The following is an 18876-nucleotide window of genomic DNA, read 5'->3' as shown; positions in this document are numbered from 1 at the left end:
TTTCAGTCTGACCTATCCTATATGGCTGTTATTAGCTCTTGTAGTTTGCTGTGCATGTGAAATAAATGATTGACAGTAAAGCAGTACAATATATGCACTTAGGGGGAGGTATCAAATTTCTAAAGAAGACAGGTAGATAAATTGCCCATAGCAACCAATTAGCTATCATTTTATAGATTGTGCTAGATAAATGATAGCTGGAAGCTGATTGGTCTTTAGAAGAATTGACACATCTCATCCCTAAAGTTAAATCAAGTCTAAAATAAAAAAAAACACAGTAAAGCAGAGGTTCCTAAACTCTGGGCCTGATTCAGACCCACTCGCAAGCGCTGGAGCGCTCGCGAGCGGGTCGATGGTGTGCTCTGCGCACGCGCAGCGGCCGCACTGCGCGTGCGCAAGCCCCGGAACGAGAGAGAAATTCTCTCGCTCCGTGGCACACTACAAAAGGGACGGCTGTCAATGTTGATCGACAGCTCGCCCCGTTTTGTAGGCGGGGGGTGGCTTCACAAACCGTTGGTGGGCGGCCCCACTGACATCACCAGTGATATCAGTGGGAGAGCTTCCGGCTCTATTAGAGCCAAAAGCTCTCTGAGGCTTGCAGTCACGAGACCCTACCACAAGGGTCTCGTCGCAAGCCCGATGGTCGCGATGGTCTTGACCATCGCGACCATCATCCTGGCCGCTCGCAATAGCTGTGGGTGGTCACCCACAGCTATGCGAGCGGCCAGGAGGCCGCACACAAAAAAAACCGCCCTGATTCAGAGCGAGCGCTCTTTCAGAGCGTCCGTCTCTGAATCAGGGCCTCTGCTATTACATTCCAGGTTTTAAGTATATGCATTCTTGAGCACAGAAGACTTAACTAGTATCTCAGTCAATTTGATGTAATCATCTGGACTGAAGCATGGATATCCTTAAAGCCTGGACTGTAATGAGGAAGTTTGGGAAACCCTGCAGTAAAATACTTAGCACAGTAAGAAATACATGGCATTATGTGTGGCACATACTTGAGTATAAATTATTTTTCCACCTGTAGTAGTGTGGCGACGTACTGACAGAAGCAGATCCCATCTTCCACGTGTCCAGGCGGAGTCGTACAATTGAAGGGGAAATATTTCTTTGCTAAGCAACAGGCATAGTCAGAAGAATAGTGGACAATGGCCTTCTCCCACATTTCTGTAGCCAATGCACCACCATGACCAAATGAGGCATGAAATGTCTCCATGCATTGGGATAAGGATACATAGACAAAGTATATATTGTCTTTGGAAGGACAACCAGCCAGAACAGCAAATTTGCTGAAGATGAGGTTTGCCTGACTTGTTTTCACAACCATTCTCTCAGTGACTCTCTTGGTCTCAGCTATCTTCCAGTATAACATCTTGATGACTATTGTTGGTATCAGGAATATACTCACCATTGCAAAGGGCATAAATGTTACAACAACATCAACATAATTAACTACTGTTTTTATGTAATATAGTATTTGAAGCCAGAATAAACTTGATAATAAAAGAAACACTATTTTTTGGCAAATCTTAAAACGTAAGTAGGAACGAGAAATTGGAGTATCATTAATAATCTCCATAGTTTCCTTATAAATCCTGGAGTCATTCAAGACTGCCCTCGGGGAATCGGGCACAGGAGCAGAAGAAAATGTCCCAGGCTGCCACCATTGACTGCTCTCCTTATTGACAGCATGCAAAGTAAGTATGGCCTTTCCATTGTATAAATATGATGGCTGATAATGGACTAACTTAGAAGGAAGCATTTCAACATTATCGCTAAGAAGCACTTGGCACAGTCTATCAAAGAACTGCTCATCTTCAGCTTCAAGGTAAGTCAAATGACTGAAATGAAGAGGCACGGGACATGGTTTCAGCATGATGGGGACAATGGGTTTGTGTGTCAGACAGTCCTGGAACATTGTGAGGTTCGCCTCGAAGAGGCACCAACGGCTGCGTACAAAGTCTGGACTCGGCACCACCAAGGTCTTTTTGCTGCTCTGGATGCAGTCAACCATATTCTCTATTATTGTCTTCCCTGGGACAAAGTCCCTCTCGTGATAACAGATATTCAGGCTGGGAAAAGTTTCCTCCAGCTTATGTATAAGACCAGACACCCAGATAGAGTCTCCACTACTGTAGCTGATGAAGATGTGATACTTCTCATCCTTACCCAGTTTTGGAATGGATTGGATTGGATTACAGCTCATGATTACTTTAGTTTGGCTTTCAAATTGCTTCAATTGAAATGGTTATTGCACTTTCTTACTGGTTGCCTGTGGTGTTATTGTGGCTTCTGGGATTACTTGTAGGCCTATAAGAGAGGTTACATAAGTCAAACATGTACATTATACAGCAATAATGTTTTAATATAAAGGAAAGGTTATAGGAATAACTGATTTACATGGTACATAGGACCTCATTCAGAGCCGCTCACAAAAAGCGAGTGCTCGCTCTGAATGAGGGCGGCAGTTTCTCTGTTAAAGCCGGCCTCCTGGCCGCTCGCTAAGCTGTGGGTGACCACCCACAGCTTTTGCGTGCGGCCAGGTTATGGTCGCGACGGTTGCGACCATCGGGCTTGCGACGAGACCCTTGCGGTAGGGTCTCGTCTGCCGCAAGCCCCAGTGAGCTTCCTTCTCTAATAGAGCAGGAAGCTCACTACTGACATCACGAGTGATGTCAGTAGGGCCGCCCACAAACGGCAGGCATTCCTTCAGGAACGCCTCCATTTGTCCCGCCTACAAAACAGGGCGAGCTGTCGATCAACATCGACAGCCGGCCCGTTTGTAGCGAGCCCCAGAGCGAGTGAAATTCTCACTCGCTACGGTGCTTGTGCACGTGCTGGGGCACATGCGCAGTGCCCCACCATCGACCCGCTTGCGAGCGCATAGCGCTTGCGAGCGCTTCTGAATGAGGCCCTTAGTATTTGTTTAAAGAAAGCACTATCTTCATTTTTGAAACCTACTACAGTACTTTAAAAACAAGAATGTAATATAAGGATGTAATATAAGGACCTTCCAGTAGAACATGCAGAGAAAAGATAAATCAATCAGTGAAGGGAATGTGATTTGCTCATTTAGTAGAAAAATGTACCTGAGAAATAAAGTGACATGAAAATGAAAAATCTAGTAAGGTAAGACAATAGAGCAGGGGTTCTAAAATGTAATCCTCAAGGCACCCTAACAGTCCAGGTTTCAAGAATATTCATGTTTGTGAACAGATGGTATAATGAAACTGACTGTGGTACTAATTAAGTCACCTGTGCTTAAGGATGAATATACATAAAACCTGTACTGTTAGGGCATTCTTGACTACTTTCACGGATTGGCCGGGAGGATCCCGAAAATTGGCTGGGGCTCCAGCCCACCAAGAAAAGTGGCAAGTGTAGTCATGCCCAGCTGTACAATGACGCTAATCTCTGCATTGTATAGTGGAGGCATGGCCACGTGTTATGGCCCTCAAACTGCCTTCTATGCAGTGCCACACCCCTGTACTGCACCTTATGTCACGACCTGCCCCCCGCAACTCCACTCACTGCGCCAACCTGCCTGACCCCTCCCAGAGGGGTAGCCAAAAAGTCGGCAACTTTGTGTTAGGATACCTTGAGTATCGAGGTTGGGAACCACTGCTGTAACCCCCTATACCCTCTAAAGGGACACCAGGTTACTAACTCCTATGTAATCTTTTTTACCCACCCTTAAACTCATGTTAAGTGGTGTACCTCTTTTTGTTAGCAGTGCCTCCACCCAAGTATTGGTAGTATTCATGGGCCTACTTGGGAAAACCCTAGTGTATTGTGTTGATGTAGGTTATTTTCTGGTCCTTACCACCTTTGCTTCCATTTAGGGCTGGATTAAAGGCAGGGCGACAGGGGCGGTCGTCCAGGGGCCCCAACACATAGGGGGCCCCCACACCCTGTCCCCTGCCACTACTGCCCTTCCCCTACTAAGACCGGCGGAGTACAGCATTTAGCTGTCTCCGCTGCGGTCCTCCTCGGCAGTCACCGGTATTGTTGACTGTGTGTTTATTTTTGAGTATATTTTCTATGCGTGTAAACTGTTCGGGAGCCATATTTGATACTGACCATCAGAGAGAGCGCTTTATTAGATCGTTATTTGCCAGTCCATCTCACTGCTTATGCTTATTATTCCATGTTTATTATTATCTTAGTTTAATGCTGTTATTATATTTCAGCTTTAATTAGTCTTTCATGTTATGTGTTTGTTACAATGTTTCCAAATGCATTTGTGGTTTTGCTACATCCGCTTAGGATGTTGCTATGGTGATGGTTCACTTTGATTTTGATACTTATACGTCATCTTCCGCTTCCGGGCGACAGATGGGCGTTTACACGAGGTGTTGCTATAAAGGTATGATTTTATTGTATTGTCGTTTGTATCCTGATGAAAGAACGTGATTAAAAGTTCTGAAATGTTGATATAAATTCCAGGGTCCTGTACCTGTGTATACGTTAGACACCGTGAGTGCCACCTACTCGTTTGTGTATATATATATTACACACACACTGTGTATGTGTTGTGTGTGTGTGTGTATATATATATATATTTGGATCACTGATAGGGCCCCCAGTCAAGTTTGTTGCCCAGGGGCCCCCACAGACCTTAATCCGGCCCTGCTTCCATGTCACTCCACCAAGAAAGTACACTACATCAATTACAGGAAATAACGGCTTTATCATGGATAAATAACATCTATTAACAGTAAAGTATTTTTTCAATTATAAGTCAGTTCACCAACATAACAGTTGCATGCATATACACAATTACTAGAGCAATACATTGGTACACACATAAATAAATGTCTTTACACTATTTTAACTCTGAACATATATTTGCAACATATTATTTCATGAAGGCTAACCTTTACTATGTTTGGTTCATTTTCCTAAATAACCTTGTATAATTTGAGTCCAGTTCTCACTTATCCTCAGAAGTGTTTATAAAGGGCATCCAGCGGTTTCTATGTCCCTGCTGTAAAGAGTTACGTAAACCAATTTCTCAGGCTTCATATTTATATAAAGGCTAATCCACTGGCAAGGTTATAATAGCGGACTGTGGCCCTCATTCAGAGCCGCTCGCAAAAAGCGAGCGCTCGCTCTGAATGAGGGCGGCCACTTTCTTTTTAAAGCCAGTCTCCTGGCCGCTCGCTAAGCTGTGGGTGACCACCCACAGCTTTTGCGAGCGGCCAGGTGATGGTCGCGACCATCGGGCTTGCGACGAGACCCTTGTGGTAGGGTCTCGTCTGCCGCAAGCCCCAGTGAGCTTCCGGCTCTAATAGAGCAAGAAGCTCACTACTGACATCACTGGTGATGTCAATAGGGCCGCCCACAAACGGCAGGCGTTCCTTCAGGAAAGCCTCCGTTTGTCCAGCCACCCCCCCTCCCCGCCTACAAAACGGGGCGAGCTGTTGATCAACATCGACAGCCACCCCATTTGTAGCGAGCCCCAGAGCGAGAGAATTTAACTCTAGCTGCGGGGCTTACGCGCGTGCGCAATGCACAACCATCGACCCGCTTGCGAGCGGGTCTGAATCAGGCCCTGTGTTTTCCAGAGATCCTGCATAAATATATTTGTTACCGACATGTACTTTTTTCTATATAATCCACTCTTGGAAAGACCCAGTATATCTCTACACATAAGATGCAATCAATAGTCTCAAGGTCTGATATATATATATTGTGATAGGATCACTGGTAAAGTGGTCTGTGACAGGGACATTTATCCCAGATTCCTGTCCTATGTGTTTAAAATCCCCAGGAGAAAGTCTGCAGTGTAGCAGGCTTGAGTCTCGGCTTTTTGAAAAGCCGGTTTGGGACCTGGGGGTTGTGGGTGAGAGGAGAGGGAGGGCTCCACCCACGGCCACTCCAGGTTTTGGTTCTCGCAGCCTGGTAACAGGCTTGTTAGGGTTTCCACCTGAGAGTGGCCAATATAAGCCTAGTGTGTTTAGGGCTGAGTGTCTCACCTGGGAGAGCAGACAGGGAGTTTGCTCAGAGACACTGGAAAAACCTATCTGTAAGTGCTGTGCCTTTGTTGCTGGCGAGGGCATTAGGCCCTGCCAGGTCCTTGTAGTGAGGGAAGTCACTTGTGAAGTTAGTGCCCCGACAGGGCTAGGATTTATGTTTTCTTTCTTTATGTATTTCTGACATTGTACAATAAAGACTGGCGCCGACCAGCTTGTACTCGAATCCAGTCTGGCGTACTGTTTCCCAGCTGCTGTGTGTGTGTAAGGAAGGAGTCCTCTACCCAGGAGAGGGACCCCCTAACCTGACTGTGTCACAATATGGTGGAGAATGCGGGCACCCACACACACTGAAGTTGCAGCAAGGGGAAAACTTTCCTTTTAAAAATTAAAGGGACAGACACCCAATTGGTGAGTGTGGAAATAACACTGTGTCCTTGGAGTCCCATAGAGGAGGCGTCAGCCAATGCTCAGAGAGGCAAGGTTCAGCTTCCAACCTACACCCCAGGACAAAATGGAGGACATTATTAAGGCCTTGCTCCAAGCTACAGCAGCTCAGCAGGAGACAAACAAACTTCAGCAGGAATCTACCAGAGCTCAGCAGGAGACTAACAGACTTCAACAGGTCGCCATTGAGGAAACCCGCCATGCCTTAGCGGAAAACAGCCAGGCCATAAGAGAGGTGGTACAGCACCTGGTCGCCCGGCCCAGAGAGGTTACTGCTGGTCCTCCCACCCCCACTCACTCCGTACGAGCCAGTCACTTCCTCCAAAAGATGACTTCGGGCGATGATGTGGAGGCCTATCTCGCCGCATTTGAAAGAACGGCCGAAAGGGAGAGTTGGCCCAAGGAGCAGTGGGCAAGTCTGGTGGCACCTTTTTTGTCTGGGGAGCCACAAAAAGCATATTTCGACTTATGCCTGGCTGATGCCAAGGACTATAAAAAACTAAAACAGGAGATCCTAACTCGCTTGGGAGTCACCTCCTTTGTTCGTGCCCAACGGGTCCACCGCTGGGAGTTCCATATGGACAAGCCTCCACGTTCACAGATGCATGACCTCGTCCATCTGTCCTCAAAATGGCTACAGCCCGAGACGCTGACGGGACCACAAATCGTGGAAAGGGTCGTGATGGACCGGTACCTGCGATCGTTACCTGCGACTCTGTGCAAGTGGGTGAGCCATGCAGACCCTAAGTCCGTGGACCAGTTGGTCGAGCTGGTGGAGAGGTACGTGGCGGCTGAGGAGCTGATGAGTATGCTCCACCGAGCCCCGATGGCGCACCGGCGAACTCCCACAGACACTGGTAAGACTGTTCCAGGGGAGAAGGGTGCTGGGCGGTGGAATGTACCTAAGACTGAGGGTGTAGAACCTGGAGACAGGCCTGCCAGGCCAGGAAGGTTCTTGCCCCGTAAACGACTAGACATTAATATGATTCAGTGTTTCCGGTGTGGTGACTTCGGCCATATTTCCGCTAATTGTTCACTTACAACTGAACCTATGCAATGTGATACTGCTCATGTCTACCGCAGGGCGTCTTTCTTTGCACAGACAGCCTGTACGGCTGACCGGCAGGCTGAGACTGATAAGCACATGTGTGTACTCACTGTAGGTGGCAACCGAGTAGAGGCACTGTTAGATTCTGGTAGCTTGGTGACACTTATGAAAGCTGAGCTGGTGAACCCCTTGAGGCATAAGGGGAAAACTGTTGGTGTGACCTGCATACATGGGGATACTCGATATTATGTTACTGCCGAGGTGAACATCGAGACACCATGTGGTTCGGCTATAGTTTCTGTGGGTTTGGTGCATGGTCTGATGTACGATGCAATATTGGGGAGAGACTTTGCTCACTTCTGGAAGTTGTGGGAAAGTCGTTTTGTTCTAGAAGTGAACAACCCCGATCCATTTGAGAAGGTTGTCGGTGTAGTGGAGGAGGGAGTTTCTTCTGAGTCAGAGGTACTCCCTTTTTCTACTATGATTGGCGAACTAGAGAATGCGGAGCGTGACGGTGGCCCACCAACTGATGTGCCTCCCATTGAGGTGGGAAGTGTTGTTGGGCCAGGTGATCGTCTGCCTGATTTAGAGATCAGAAGAGAGGTCTTTGCCGTGGAGCAGTTGAATGACCCTACTTTGGTAAAAGCCAGGGAGAATGTAAAAGTAGTTGATGGTAAACCCGTAGACCCTGATAGTCCTTTGTCCTATCCCCACATGGTAATGTGTCAGGATTTGTTATATCAGGTGACTAAGAAGGGGGAAGATATTGTGGAACAACTAATAGTTCCCAAAGCCTATAGAAGAACAGTGTTGGATCTGGCCCATGGTCATATAACGGCAGGCCATCTAGGGATAGAGAAAACCACTGAGCGAATAATGCAGAGGTTTTTCTGGCCCGGGCTTCATAAAGAGGTGTCTGACTTTTGCGCATCCTGCCCTGAGTGTCAGTATCATGCTCCCAGGCCACATTTTAAGGGTCCACTAGTTCCAGTGCCTATTATAGAGGTGCCGATAGTAAGAGAGCACCTGGAACCGGCTCAACAGGCACGGCAGAGGGTATACAACCGCAATGCTCGGTTACGCAGCTTTGCTCCTGGGGACAGAGTGTTAGTGTTGGTTCCCACTGTGGAAAATAAACTTTTGGCTAAATGGCAAGGGCCCTTTGAAATCTTAGAAAGAGTGGGACAGGTCAATTACAAAGTTTTACCAGCCGGGGAAAAGAAAGCCGGAACAGATATACCATATAAATCTGTTAAAGCCCCGGAAAGATAGAACGGTACTGTCGGCCGTCCGAGCCCCTCCAGTAACTCCAGGGCCCTTAGTTCCTGAAGTGACAGTGGCAAAAACCCTGTCGGCAATTCAACAACAAGAGGTCAAGGAGTTTCTGATCAGAAATAGGGTGCTGTTCTCTGACGTACCTGGGAAAACCTCGGTCGTGACATCATGAATGACCCAGGGGTTAAAGTTAATCTAAAGCCCTATAGGTTACCAGAAGCACAAAGAGAATCGGTGTCGAAAGAAATTAAAAATATGCTAGAGTTAGGGGTTATTGAAGAATCACATAGCGAATGGTCAAGTCCCATTGTGTTGATTCCAAAGCCCGACGGGAGTGTGCGTTTCTGCAATGACTTCCGAAAGTTGAACAGTGTTTCAAAATTCGATGCCTACCTGATGCCACAGTGGAGAAGGAGGCGTTGGCCATAAAGTGGGCGTTAGAGGCTCTCAGGTACTACTTGGTTGGAAGAAAGTTCAAATTGATCACTGACCATGCCCCTTTGAAGTGGATGTCCGAAAATAAGGACAGTAATGCGAGAAGTACGAGATGGTTCTTGGCGTTACAAACTTTTAAATTTTCAGTGGAACACAGGCCAGGAAGCCAGCTGGCCAGTGCAGACGCGTTGTCACGCGTTCATTGTTTGGGGGCTTCAGTTCCGCCCCATAGGTCGAAACAAAGGGGGGGGATATGTGATATGATCACTGGTAAAGTGGTCTGTGACAGGGACATTTATCCCAGATTCCTGTCCTATGTGTTTAAAATCCCCAGGAGAAAGTCTGCAGTGTAGCAGGCTTGAGTCTAGGCTTTTTGAAAAGCCGGTTTGGGACCTGGGGGTTGTGGGTGAGAGGAGAGAGAGGGCTCCACCCACGGCCACTCCAGGTTTTGGTTCTCGCAGCCTGGTAACAGGCTTGTTAGGGTTTCCACCTGAGAGTGGCCAATATAAGCCTAGTGTGTTTAGGGCTGAGTGTCTCACCTGGGAGAGCAGACAGGGAGTTTGCTCAGAGACACTGGAAAAACCTATTTGTAAGTGCTGTGCCTTTGTTGCTGGCGAGGGCATTAGGCCCTGCCAGGTCCTTGTAGTGAGGGAAGTCACTTGTGAAGTTAGTGCCCCGACAGGGCTAGGATTTATGTTTTCTTTCTTTATGTATTTCTGACATTGTACAATAAAGACTGGCGCCGACCAGCTTGTACTCGAATCCAGTCTGGCGTACTGTTTCCCAGCTGCTGTGTGTGTGTAAGGAAGGAGTCCTCTACCCAGGAGAGGGACCCCCTAACCTGACTGTGTCACAATATATATATATATATATATATATATATATGGGCAGCACAGATGGTGTAATGGTAGCACTGAGGTCGTTGGTTCGATACCCACTACGGCCCTAACTGTGTGGAGTTTGTATATTCTCCCTGTGCTTGCGTGGGTTTCCCCCGGGTACTCCGGTTTCCTCCCACACTCCAAAAATATACTGGTAGGTTAATTGGCTCCTAACAAAATTACCCCTAGTGTGTGTATGTGTGTGTGTGCGCATGTGGTAGGGAATATAGATTGTAAGCTTCACTGGGGCAGGGACGGATGTGAATGGCCGAATATTCTCTGTAAAGCGCTGCGGAATATGTGTGCGCTATATAAATAACTGGTAATAAATAAATTATATATATATATATATATATATACAGCCGATTTGGAGGGGTCCACTATACAAGAAACCAAAATATGGATTTATGTAGATTAGTATAGTCTCTGGATTCCCCAACATGCTCTCAGTGGGCGGAATTCAATTGTTTTCGCGGCCTGGATCTCCCATCTACAGTGATGGGAGATCACGGGCCGCTATTCAATTGTTCCAGATTTTCACGCTGATCGCGCCCAAAGTGGTAGGGTTTAGCCACGTAAATCGGCTAACCCCGACCAAAGTGCTGGGCGCGATCGCGAAAAGTGCCGTTTGGGCGCCCAAACAGGTCACCTTTCGCCGATTTCAGCTCTCATCCCCTCTGGGGCTGCGAGCTGAAATGGAGCGCTGGCAGCTGATCGTGCCTGACAGGAGCAACAATTGAATAGCTCCGTCGGGCGCTGGAAACAATTTAATTCCGCCCAGTAAGTCACTTTATGCTATTAGCTTCTTCTTCCCTCTAAAGTCTTGTTGTAATATACTTGTACTTCCCCAACTCTTTTCTTAATTACTGCATATATACTGTATATCAATATCCCGTTATGGAGATTCTTTCAATGCCTGCTGTGTGGTGGGTACTTGGTATGCTGCAGTCCGTCTAACCCATTTAGCGCTGGTCAATGAACTCCAGACCACCGCTGTCCTTGCTCTGCTAACTGCCATGACATGAAGACAAGGATCACCTTTTGTCTTGACAATTTCCTCCTATGCTGCTATCTTTCCATTAGTTTATAACCTGGGACAGCTCCACTATGGCATATCTGTCACTCCTCCGGCTGCCCCTTTGGACAGCTGATCAGCTGCCTGACAGTAGTCTGTGACTAGCTGCTCACTACTACCTCTGCTCAATGAAACCTGCAGGCACCTGAAGGAGACCCACTGACAGCATCACACTGGCATCCCTCTTCTGACTCCCAGTCACTGGCTCTGGCATACAGCAGCCCCATCAGCCGCCTCTTCCGATGGGTGTCACGCTGCTGCCACTAGCATCACAGCTCCTGCTGGGACATGCTCCCTCTCCTGCTCCACCCCACTGTGCCTGTGGGTCGAGCACTCTAGGAAGGGACTCCAGTCCTAACTAACTCTCAACTGCTGCTGCAGGCTGTTATATACCTCACTATAACCGGATCCTCTTTTCCTGACAGGAACCAAACCACTCCCAGACATATCACTCCTCCCCCTTTTTGTACAGTGCACGTATATCCCATACACTGAAGCATATTTTGAGCTCAAGAGGGTACCAATACATATTATACACAAGTTATATAAATGTACATTCATTTATACACAAGTCACCTCAATAAACAATATAGATAAATAAATTAACATATCTGTATATATAGTTTTACCTTCTAACTTGTACATACAATAATTATATATTATATATTTTACCTCAATATTGTCATTAACACACTATTTCTTTTAACCCTTAACCAGGGTTACACTGCCATAGAAGAATGATGCAAAGCTGGTGTCAGTCTATGGTCAGATGTATCAGGCATTTCATTGTGGATGCGATGCATCCCGCCATCCAGCGTTTAGTGACGCCATATGCATGATTGGATAAGCAAAGGACAGCTCTTCCGATAGAAGCTCTCCTTTGCGGTGTGGAGACTTCCGGGTTTATGACCTGGGAGTAACTCTGCATATGCGCGAAGCGCAGAGGACCCTTAAGGTGCCCACACGGTACGATATTATGCACGATCTGGCCGTCTTCGACGCATCAGAACGACAGATCCATGCATAATATGTGCAAATCATGAGTATCCACTCACGATAACGATGCGCGTACCCGCGGGTCGTCCATCATAACATCAGCACTTTTCTGCTGCAGGAAAGATCTGTCTATCTTGTACGCAGTCCGTTGGCATATCGTTCAGTGGTCATGCGTTCGGACCCGCGTACGATGCCTCAGGGAGATCCATGATGCAAGCATCAAGAAACAGATGGTGAGAACCTCTAAAGTTACCATAGTGATTCTCACCATTGAAGTCAATGGTTAGAACCGCTCATTGGCTGAGAGAGGCAACCTCTCAGCCAATGAGTGCTCAGCACTGGGGTTTCTATAGTGAGATCCCGCAGCTGAGCCGTCATTCGGGTAGTACCGTCCATAAAGGACAGTACTGTGTTCAGTGGTTTGCGCATTTTCATTTTTTTTGTTTTGCCAAGACCGGGAATGGCGACATAGAACAAAGAGGACGTGATCCACGCATAGGAAGAGGTGAGTTTGTTATTTTTTCTTTATATACAGGTACCTGTGGATTACTATTTGGAAAAGGGGAACATGATTGGCTACAGGGATACTAGGTGAGTATGAGTGATTGTGAGTGTGTGTGCATACAGTGGTGTAACTATAGAGGATGCAGGGGATGCACTTGCTATGGGGATCGGTGGCTTAGGGGGCCTGCTGACCCAGCAAGCAACACCCTGCACCCTGCTGGATCCTCCGGGTCCTGGCTGCTGAACATATAAATTACAAACTAAAGCAGGCACGGTGCATTGGATGGCTTTTCCACTCCTGATAGTACATATGTCTCAGGGAGGGTGTGCTGCAGCAGTTGCAGGGGACTGTGCAGTGCCTGCTGAGCGGTTATCCTCTGCTGCCTCTCTATAGTGAGTCTGCACAACAAAGGTACCTGGTACCCCCCACTCTTACTTCTCCTTACTGCCAGGGAGTGTGAGGAGCCCGCTGCTGGCATACAGGGGGCTGGAGACCACCTCGGGCTGTGTCACCCGGGTCAGATCTTACACTAACAGCGAGATGATAATACAGACCTGGGGGAACATAGCAGGGACCAGGGAGGAGAAACAGGGACTAGGGCCCCTATCTGTTAATGATCACATTTGAAATGTTATCAGGGCATGTCAGTACCGCCCATGATCGTATTGCAAAATGCGATCATAACGGCCGGATGTATCATCCGGGACATGAAGGGACACGGGCTCCCAAAGGAGCCCCTCCCTGCGATGTCTCAGAAGATGAACGAAAGATTGAGCGCTAATTTGTGTAAATTTTTGGGAAAAGTAGCCAAGCGCTACGAAACACGTTGGACGTTACAAGCGGGCAACATAGACACAGCTGAACAGCCGACACAAGCAGCACGCAGCGGCTGACATCACCAGAAGCAGCGATCGCCACACACATGGAAGTAAGAAGCTGGCCCGGGGAGGACTGCGCTATCAGTCTGAAGAACCCGGACTAAGTAGGGTAAGGAATAGGGACCGTTCCATCCATACCGCTGATTCAACCTGTCTACACCCCACAATTATCAAAAGAGCATAAACATTAATGTGCTGGATGGCATCTACTTTCTCCTCCTTATCTCCTCCCCTGTATGTTCTCCTCTGAGGTCTGTATCATTTCCACTCTCACTCTAACTGTATAATCCTATATATATCCCAACCCTAATTCTATCCCAACCCCAAAAATTAGCGCTCAATCTTTCGTTCATAAACTGCTTGTTTTTTACTGAGCTGCTTTTAAGCACACAAATTTAGCGCAGATAACCTTCTCTGGGCCTAATTCAGACCCGCTCGCGAGCGCTCGGAAGCTGGTCGATGTTGGCCAAGTGCGCATGCGCACGACGGAGGCGGCTCCGTCATGCGCATGCGCGAGATCCGAATAACGACGGCCACGCCGTCGCTATGGGTCTCGCACCAAAGGGGGCGTGCTGTCGATGGTGAGTGACAGCACGCCCCCTTTGGTGGGCGTGCCAGGGGCGTGGCTGCCCAGACGGAGGCGTTCCCATGGGAATGCCTACCGTCTGGGGCCGGCCCCACTTGCATCACTAGTGATGTCAGTGGGAGTGCTTTTGACTCTGATAGAGCCAAAAGCACTCCAGGGCTTGCGGGAACGAGACCCTACCGCAAGGGTCTCGTCGCAAGCCCGATGGTCGTGATGGTCTTGACCATCGCGACCATCATTTTGGCCGCTCGCTATAGCTGTGGGTGGTCACCCACAGCTATGCGAGCGGCCAGGAGGCCGCTATTAATTTCAGAGGGACGTCCCTGATTCAGAGCGAGCGCTCTGTCAGAGCGTCCGGCTCTGAATCAGGGCCTCTATTCAGAAGAGCTGCCGGCCAAAGCATGCGCAGTCCCGGTGACTGGCGGCCATTGCCGGGGGCGGGTTCCAGGGGAGCCCTCTGTCGCCTAATTATGGCGTGGTAGCCCATAGGCTACAGCGGCTAACGCCATCTTCAGATTGCGTTAGCTGATGCAGCTAATATCCGGATATTGGTAAATCAGGCAGCCTTGCATCCCCCATAGAAACCTATTTGGGATGCGACTGCCAGCGGGAATGGAGAGATAGCAGGAGGAGATACCTGCTGCGGTCCCTCCTTGATACATCTGGGGAAAACTTAAAATTTGAGGTAAACCCCTAAAAACTGGAGTTTTGGGGAATTTTGCCACAAATATTCAATGATAAATGAGCCCCTAGATGCTTCAACCCCTCACTGTGAGTACACATTATACTAATTACTGCTTATATAGTAGCTGGCAGGAAGGGGGCGATCTTTGTGGCTGCAGCTGCTGGGCATGGGATGAGGAGAGCACGCTGCTAGTCAGAGAATGTAATCCGCTGCTAGGAATCCCATTCACTTATATTGGGGAAGGCTATAGGGATGGGCAGCAGTGTTCCTGGTTAGTAAGCCAAACAGTACATTGTGGCATTAGTGTGGTACATGAATAATAAGGGAATATGAGAAATACTTTCTTATATACCTGATTACTCGAACAGTTACCCCTCATTTATATGTGTTTTGCAAATTCTTACCGCCTCTCATTAACAACCAAGCTGGGTGCTGCTCTGTACATAGGGCGATAGTGTGTGTCCAGGGCCGGATTAAGGTTTGTGGGGGCCCCTGGGCAACAAACTTGTGGACACAGTGGGGGTACAAAGGTAATGGACACAGGAGGGGGAAATCGGACAAAACACAGTGCATACAGATGATGGCGTAGTACAATACAGAACATACTGCATATACTGTATGTTTAACACAATCAACCCGCTACCCACCGCTCCAGGGATGCCGGGTAATGTTCTGGGCTATTAGTCTAGGCCTGGGCTGACCAGCGGTCAGGGGTGATGCTTTGGCAGGGGAACCCGGTAAAAGGGTTCCCCTGGCTGAGGCATTACTTCCCGGCTAGAAAGAGCTTGGTGCTGGTTATGGAAGGAACAGGGGATCCCTACTCTTTTTGACCCCTGTAATTCCAAAAACCAGGAGTGGCTGGGCTGAGCCCAGTGCTGGTTGTGCTAAATACAGGGGACCCCTACATCTTTTGTCCCCTGTATTTTCACAACCAGGACCGGCTGTGAAAAGCCTGGGGCTGGTTGTCCTATTGGGGGGGTGGCATGACTTTTTTTAATTACACTTGTTTACATTTTTTTACACAGATGCATGGATGGATCCGTCCATGCATCTTGTCTTATTGATTTTTATTAATCACAGCTGCTTGCAGTACGTATCGCACTGATCTGTGCTTGCATCTGTGATTATTTTTTTTTAACACAGATGCATGCATAACAGATCTCCCTGATCCATGCATGCATCGGTCTGCTATCGGGCACGATCTAATGATATGCAAATCGTTAGATCACGCACGATAGATCTTGTGTCACATTGAGCAGTTTTTGCTGCACATCGTGTCCTGGAGAACCGGGAAGTGTGCAAGGGAAATCGTTAATGAGATTGTATCTTTTACCACATCATTCAGCCTTAAGAGGGATCCTATTGAATCCCTCGCGGGGATGTCTCCTAAAAGAAGCCTATAGATGGCATTGCCTGTCTGGTCCAAACTTTCTGGAGCTTTTTGCATATGGAAAATGTGGTCAAACCTCCGAAAACTTGTTTTTTTTTTGTTTCTATTTTAAAAAGCACTAAGCAGTGTAAGGTAAATTTTTTATAAACATTGCAGTAGGATTGCATCCAACAAGAAGCAGATTTATGTATTTTACTAAAATATTGGGAATATTTATGTGGCTAGTCCATACTCGCCTACTGTATTTTCAGCTCCCTCCTTCCGGGTGGGAGCTGTCAGGATTCCACGTTGTTGGTGCGTGTCGCGTCTGAAAGGGGACGTGATGCAAGGGATCTTGCTCTTTTGGGGGCGGAGCATGGTTTCTATCGTTACCGCAGGGGGGGTGGCCCTTGCCTGCCTGTCCAGGGGACCAGGATTAGCACCCGATTTTCCGCCCCCCCTCCCTCTGCAGGTGTTCGGTCCCCCTCCTTCTCTTTAGCCCGGCTGACCTGCTTCTTACGGTGAGCGGGCCACATGTCTCTCCGGGGCTCGGCATTGCAGACTAAAGGGTTTATTTATCAAGCGGTGAAAAACTTAGTGAAGCGGTCCAGTGGAGAAGTTGCCCATGGCAACCAATCAGCTAATACATATTATTTTATAGACTGTACTTAATAAATGTTACTTCAAAGCTGATTGGTTGCCATGGGCAACTTCTCCACTGGTCCACTTCACTATGTTTTTCACAGCTTGATAAATAAACCCCTAAGAAAGGAGGGATCTGAATAGATCCCTCTGCTGTGTGTGGCATGTTAATCTTCACAGGCTGCCATGTAAACAGCAGCCTGTGAAGGTTATCGAGGGCTGAACGCCATCTCATATTGGCGTTCAGTAACATCATCACGTTCTGAAAAAAATGCTTTTTTGGAACTTGATGAATAGCCAGGACACTTATTTTTTCACAAAAGTATGTGAAGGTGTTAAATTTTCACATGCTTTTGTGAAAAATAAGTGATGATGAATAGGCCCCAAAGTCGTATGGGATTCGAACGCAGGCAACTGTGCTTCAGTTGACAAGGTGTGACCGCACAAACCCATGTGCAGAACAGATCTCCTCTGACTCCCCGGACTCTCCTGCGGACCCGGCAATTTTTGACTGGTTTTGCTGGAAACAATGGTCAGTTAAGGGGCGTGGCCAGTTGGAAGGGGCGTGGCCATCCGATCGGAGAGACGTGGCCAGTCATTAAAGTTTTGCAATATTATAGCATATAAATTAATAAAAATGTACCTTTTAAAATAAGGCCATTTTAACATTTATTACTGATTCACATCATGGTAGCAGGAGACTGCATAATCTTTATTACAGTATCCCCATGTGCAGCCCTTATAAATGTTCGAGTAGCCCAATGTGGACCCCAACGTTGAAAATACACCCAGATCTGCATACCGCAAAACAAAGTACATCTTTTCTTTTGGATCATTTTATGCTGCGTATTTGGTGCAAAATGTGTCCCACTGAGCATTGGCCCCTCAATATTTTATGGTACTCAGGGCCTGATTCAGAGCTGCACACAATATGCATGCATTCAGTACAAAATAGAAGGTATCACTTTTGTATCCAAAAAAATCAATTCCGGTATTAAATGAAAATTCCATCCATTCCAAAAAAAAAATAATATATATATATATATATATATATATATATATATACATAAAAAGACCCCTGTACCCCAGGGACCAGGCGGCACTCAGTGGACTTCAAAAATGGCAAACAGGTTTTAATCCATAGATCGACGTTTCAAGACCTACGCGGTCTTTTCATCAGGATATACATTACATGAATAAAGTAAAAACAAACTCACCTATATACCCAAGTGTATCACAGAAAAAGCTATCACCAGCTGCTTTCCATAACCAGCGTTGTCTCGTGGAGCGTGGGGTCCGTGACCTCATCACACTGCGTCTAACCCAGCGGGGAATCCCGACGTTGTCAGGGAGATAGTAACCAAGGAGCATAAACAACTAGACTCTCAAACAGAGTGTTCGGTGTCCAGGATCGCGGACCCCTATTGCTCACCGAGCGGCCAGCTATAGGAAATAAACACATAAGTTAATGATAATAAACAGTGCTCTAATATAAAGACTCTGCATAATAGTAAAAAAGCCAATTAAAGACACAAAACATGTTGCGGAATACGGTCAAACGGACCCAAACATATCTATGAAGTTAAATGGTGCCCACAGATAGGGGCAACATCGATGGACGACCAACAAACAAATCTATAGGTACAACACATCCATATATAGCTAGTTGTATGTAACTTTGAGGTCTACGTTTTTTAGAAAGAAAAAGTCAAAGCATTCAATATAGGACAGACATAAATCTACTAAAAATTCCAATATATATAGGGCAATTATAGACATAAGTTCCAAGGGAGTTTCTCATTCAGTCCTCCAGGGGATACTGCATTTAAAGAAAAAATCCAACGTGCTTCCCTAATGGAGAGAAGTTTTGCTCTATCCCCTCCTCGCTTTAATGGGGGTATGTGGTCTATAATTTTATAGTTCAAATCCTTCAATTGATGTTTTGCTTCACTGAAGTGACGAGCCACTGGTTGTTCACTTGTTTTGCCCTCGATGGCTGCTTTAATAGCCGACCGATGGAGAGCCATTCTCTCCTTAAACATTCTAATTGTTTGCCCGACATAGCACAAACCA

At 47.1% G+C, this 18876-nt stretch overlaps 1 protein-coding gene across 1 annotated transcript; it reads right to left on the bottom strand.

Moving 5' to 3' along the window:
• Window positions 1–904: 904 nt before the first annotated feature.
• On the bottom strand, window positions 905–18150 carry LOC148453474 (uncharacterized). The gene is made up of 2 exons (XM_088462086.1): window positions 18021–18150; window positions 905–2316 (listed from the first exon to the last, which is right to left on the bottom strand). Exon 2 carries the CDS (start codon window positions 2210–2212, stop codon window positions 1016–1018), a length of 1197 nt encoding a protein of 398 aa, XP_088318212.1. The 5' UTR covers window positions 2213–2316; window positions 18021–18150; the 3' UTR covers window positions 905–1015.
• Window positions 18151–18876: the final 726 nt, after the last annotated feature.

The sequence above is a fragment of the Taudactylus pleione genome, unplaced genomic scaffold, assembly GCF_031769625.1.
Source record: "Taudactylus pleione unplaced genomic scaffold, aTauple2 ptg001146l, whole genome shotgun sequence".
Taxonomy (NCBI): Eukaryota; Metazoa; Chordata; class Amphibia; order Anura; family Myobatrachidae; genus Taudactylus; species Taudactylus pleione.
The sequence above is the reverse complement of the archived record's forward strand: the minus strand, read 5'-3'. Positions and strand labels throughout refer to the sequence as shown.

Bases quoted from the DNA above. Each gene is read 5' to 3' on its own strand.
- LOC148453474 (XM_088462086.1), bottom strand. From the start codon at position 2,212: ATGAGCTGTAATCCAATCCAATCCATTCCAAAACTGGGTAAGGATGAG.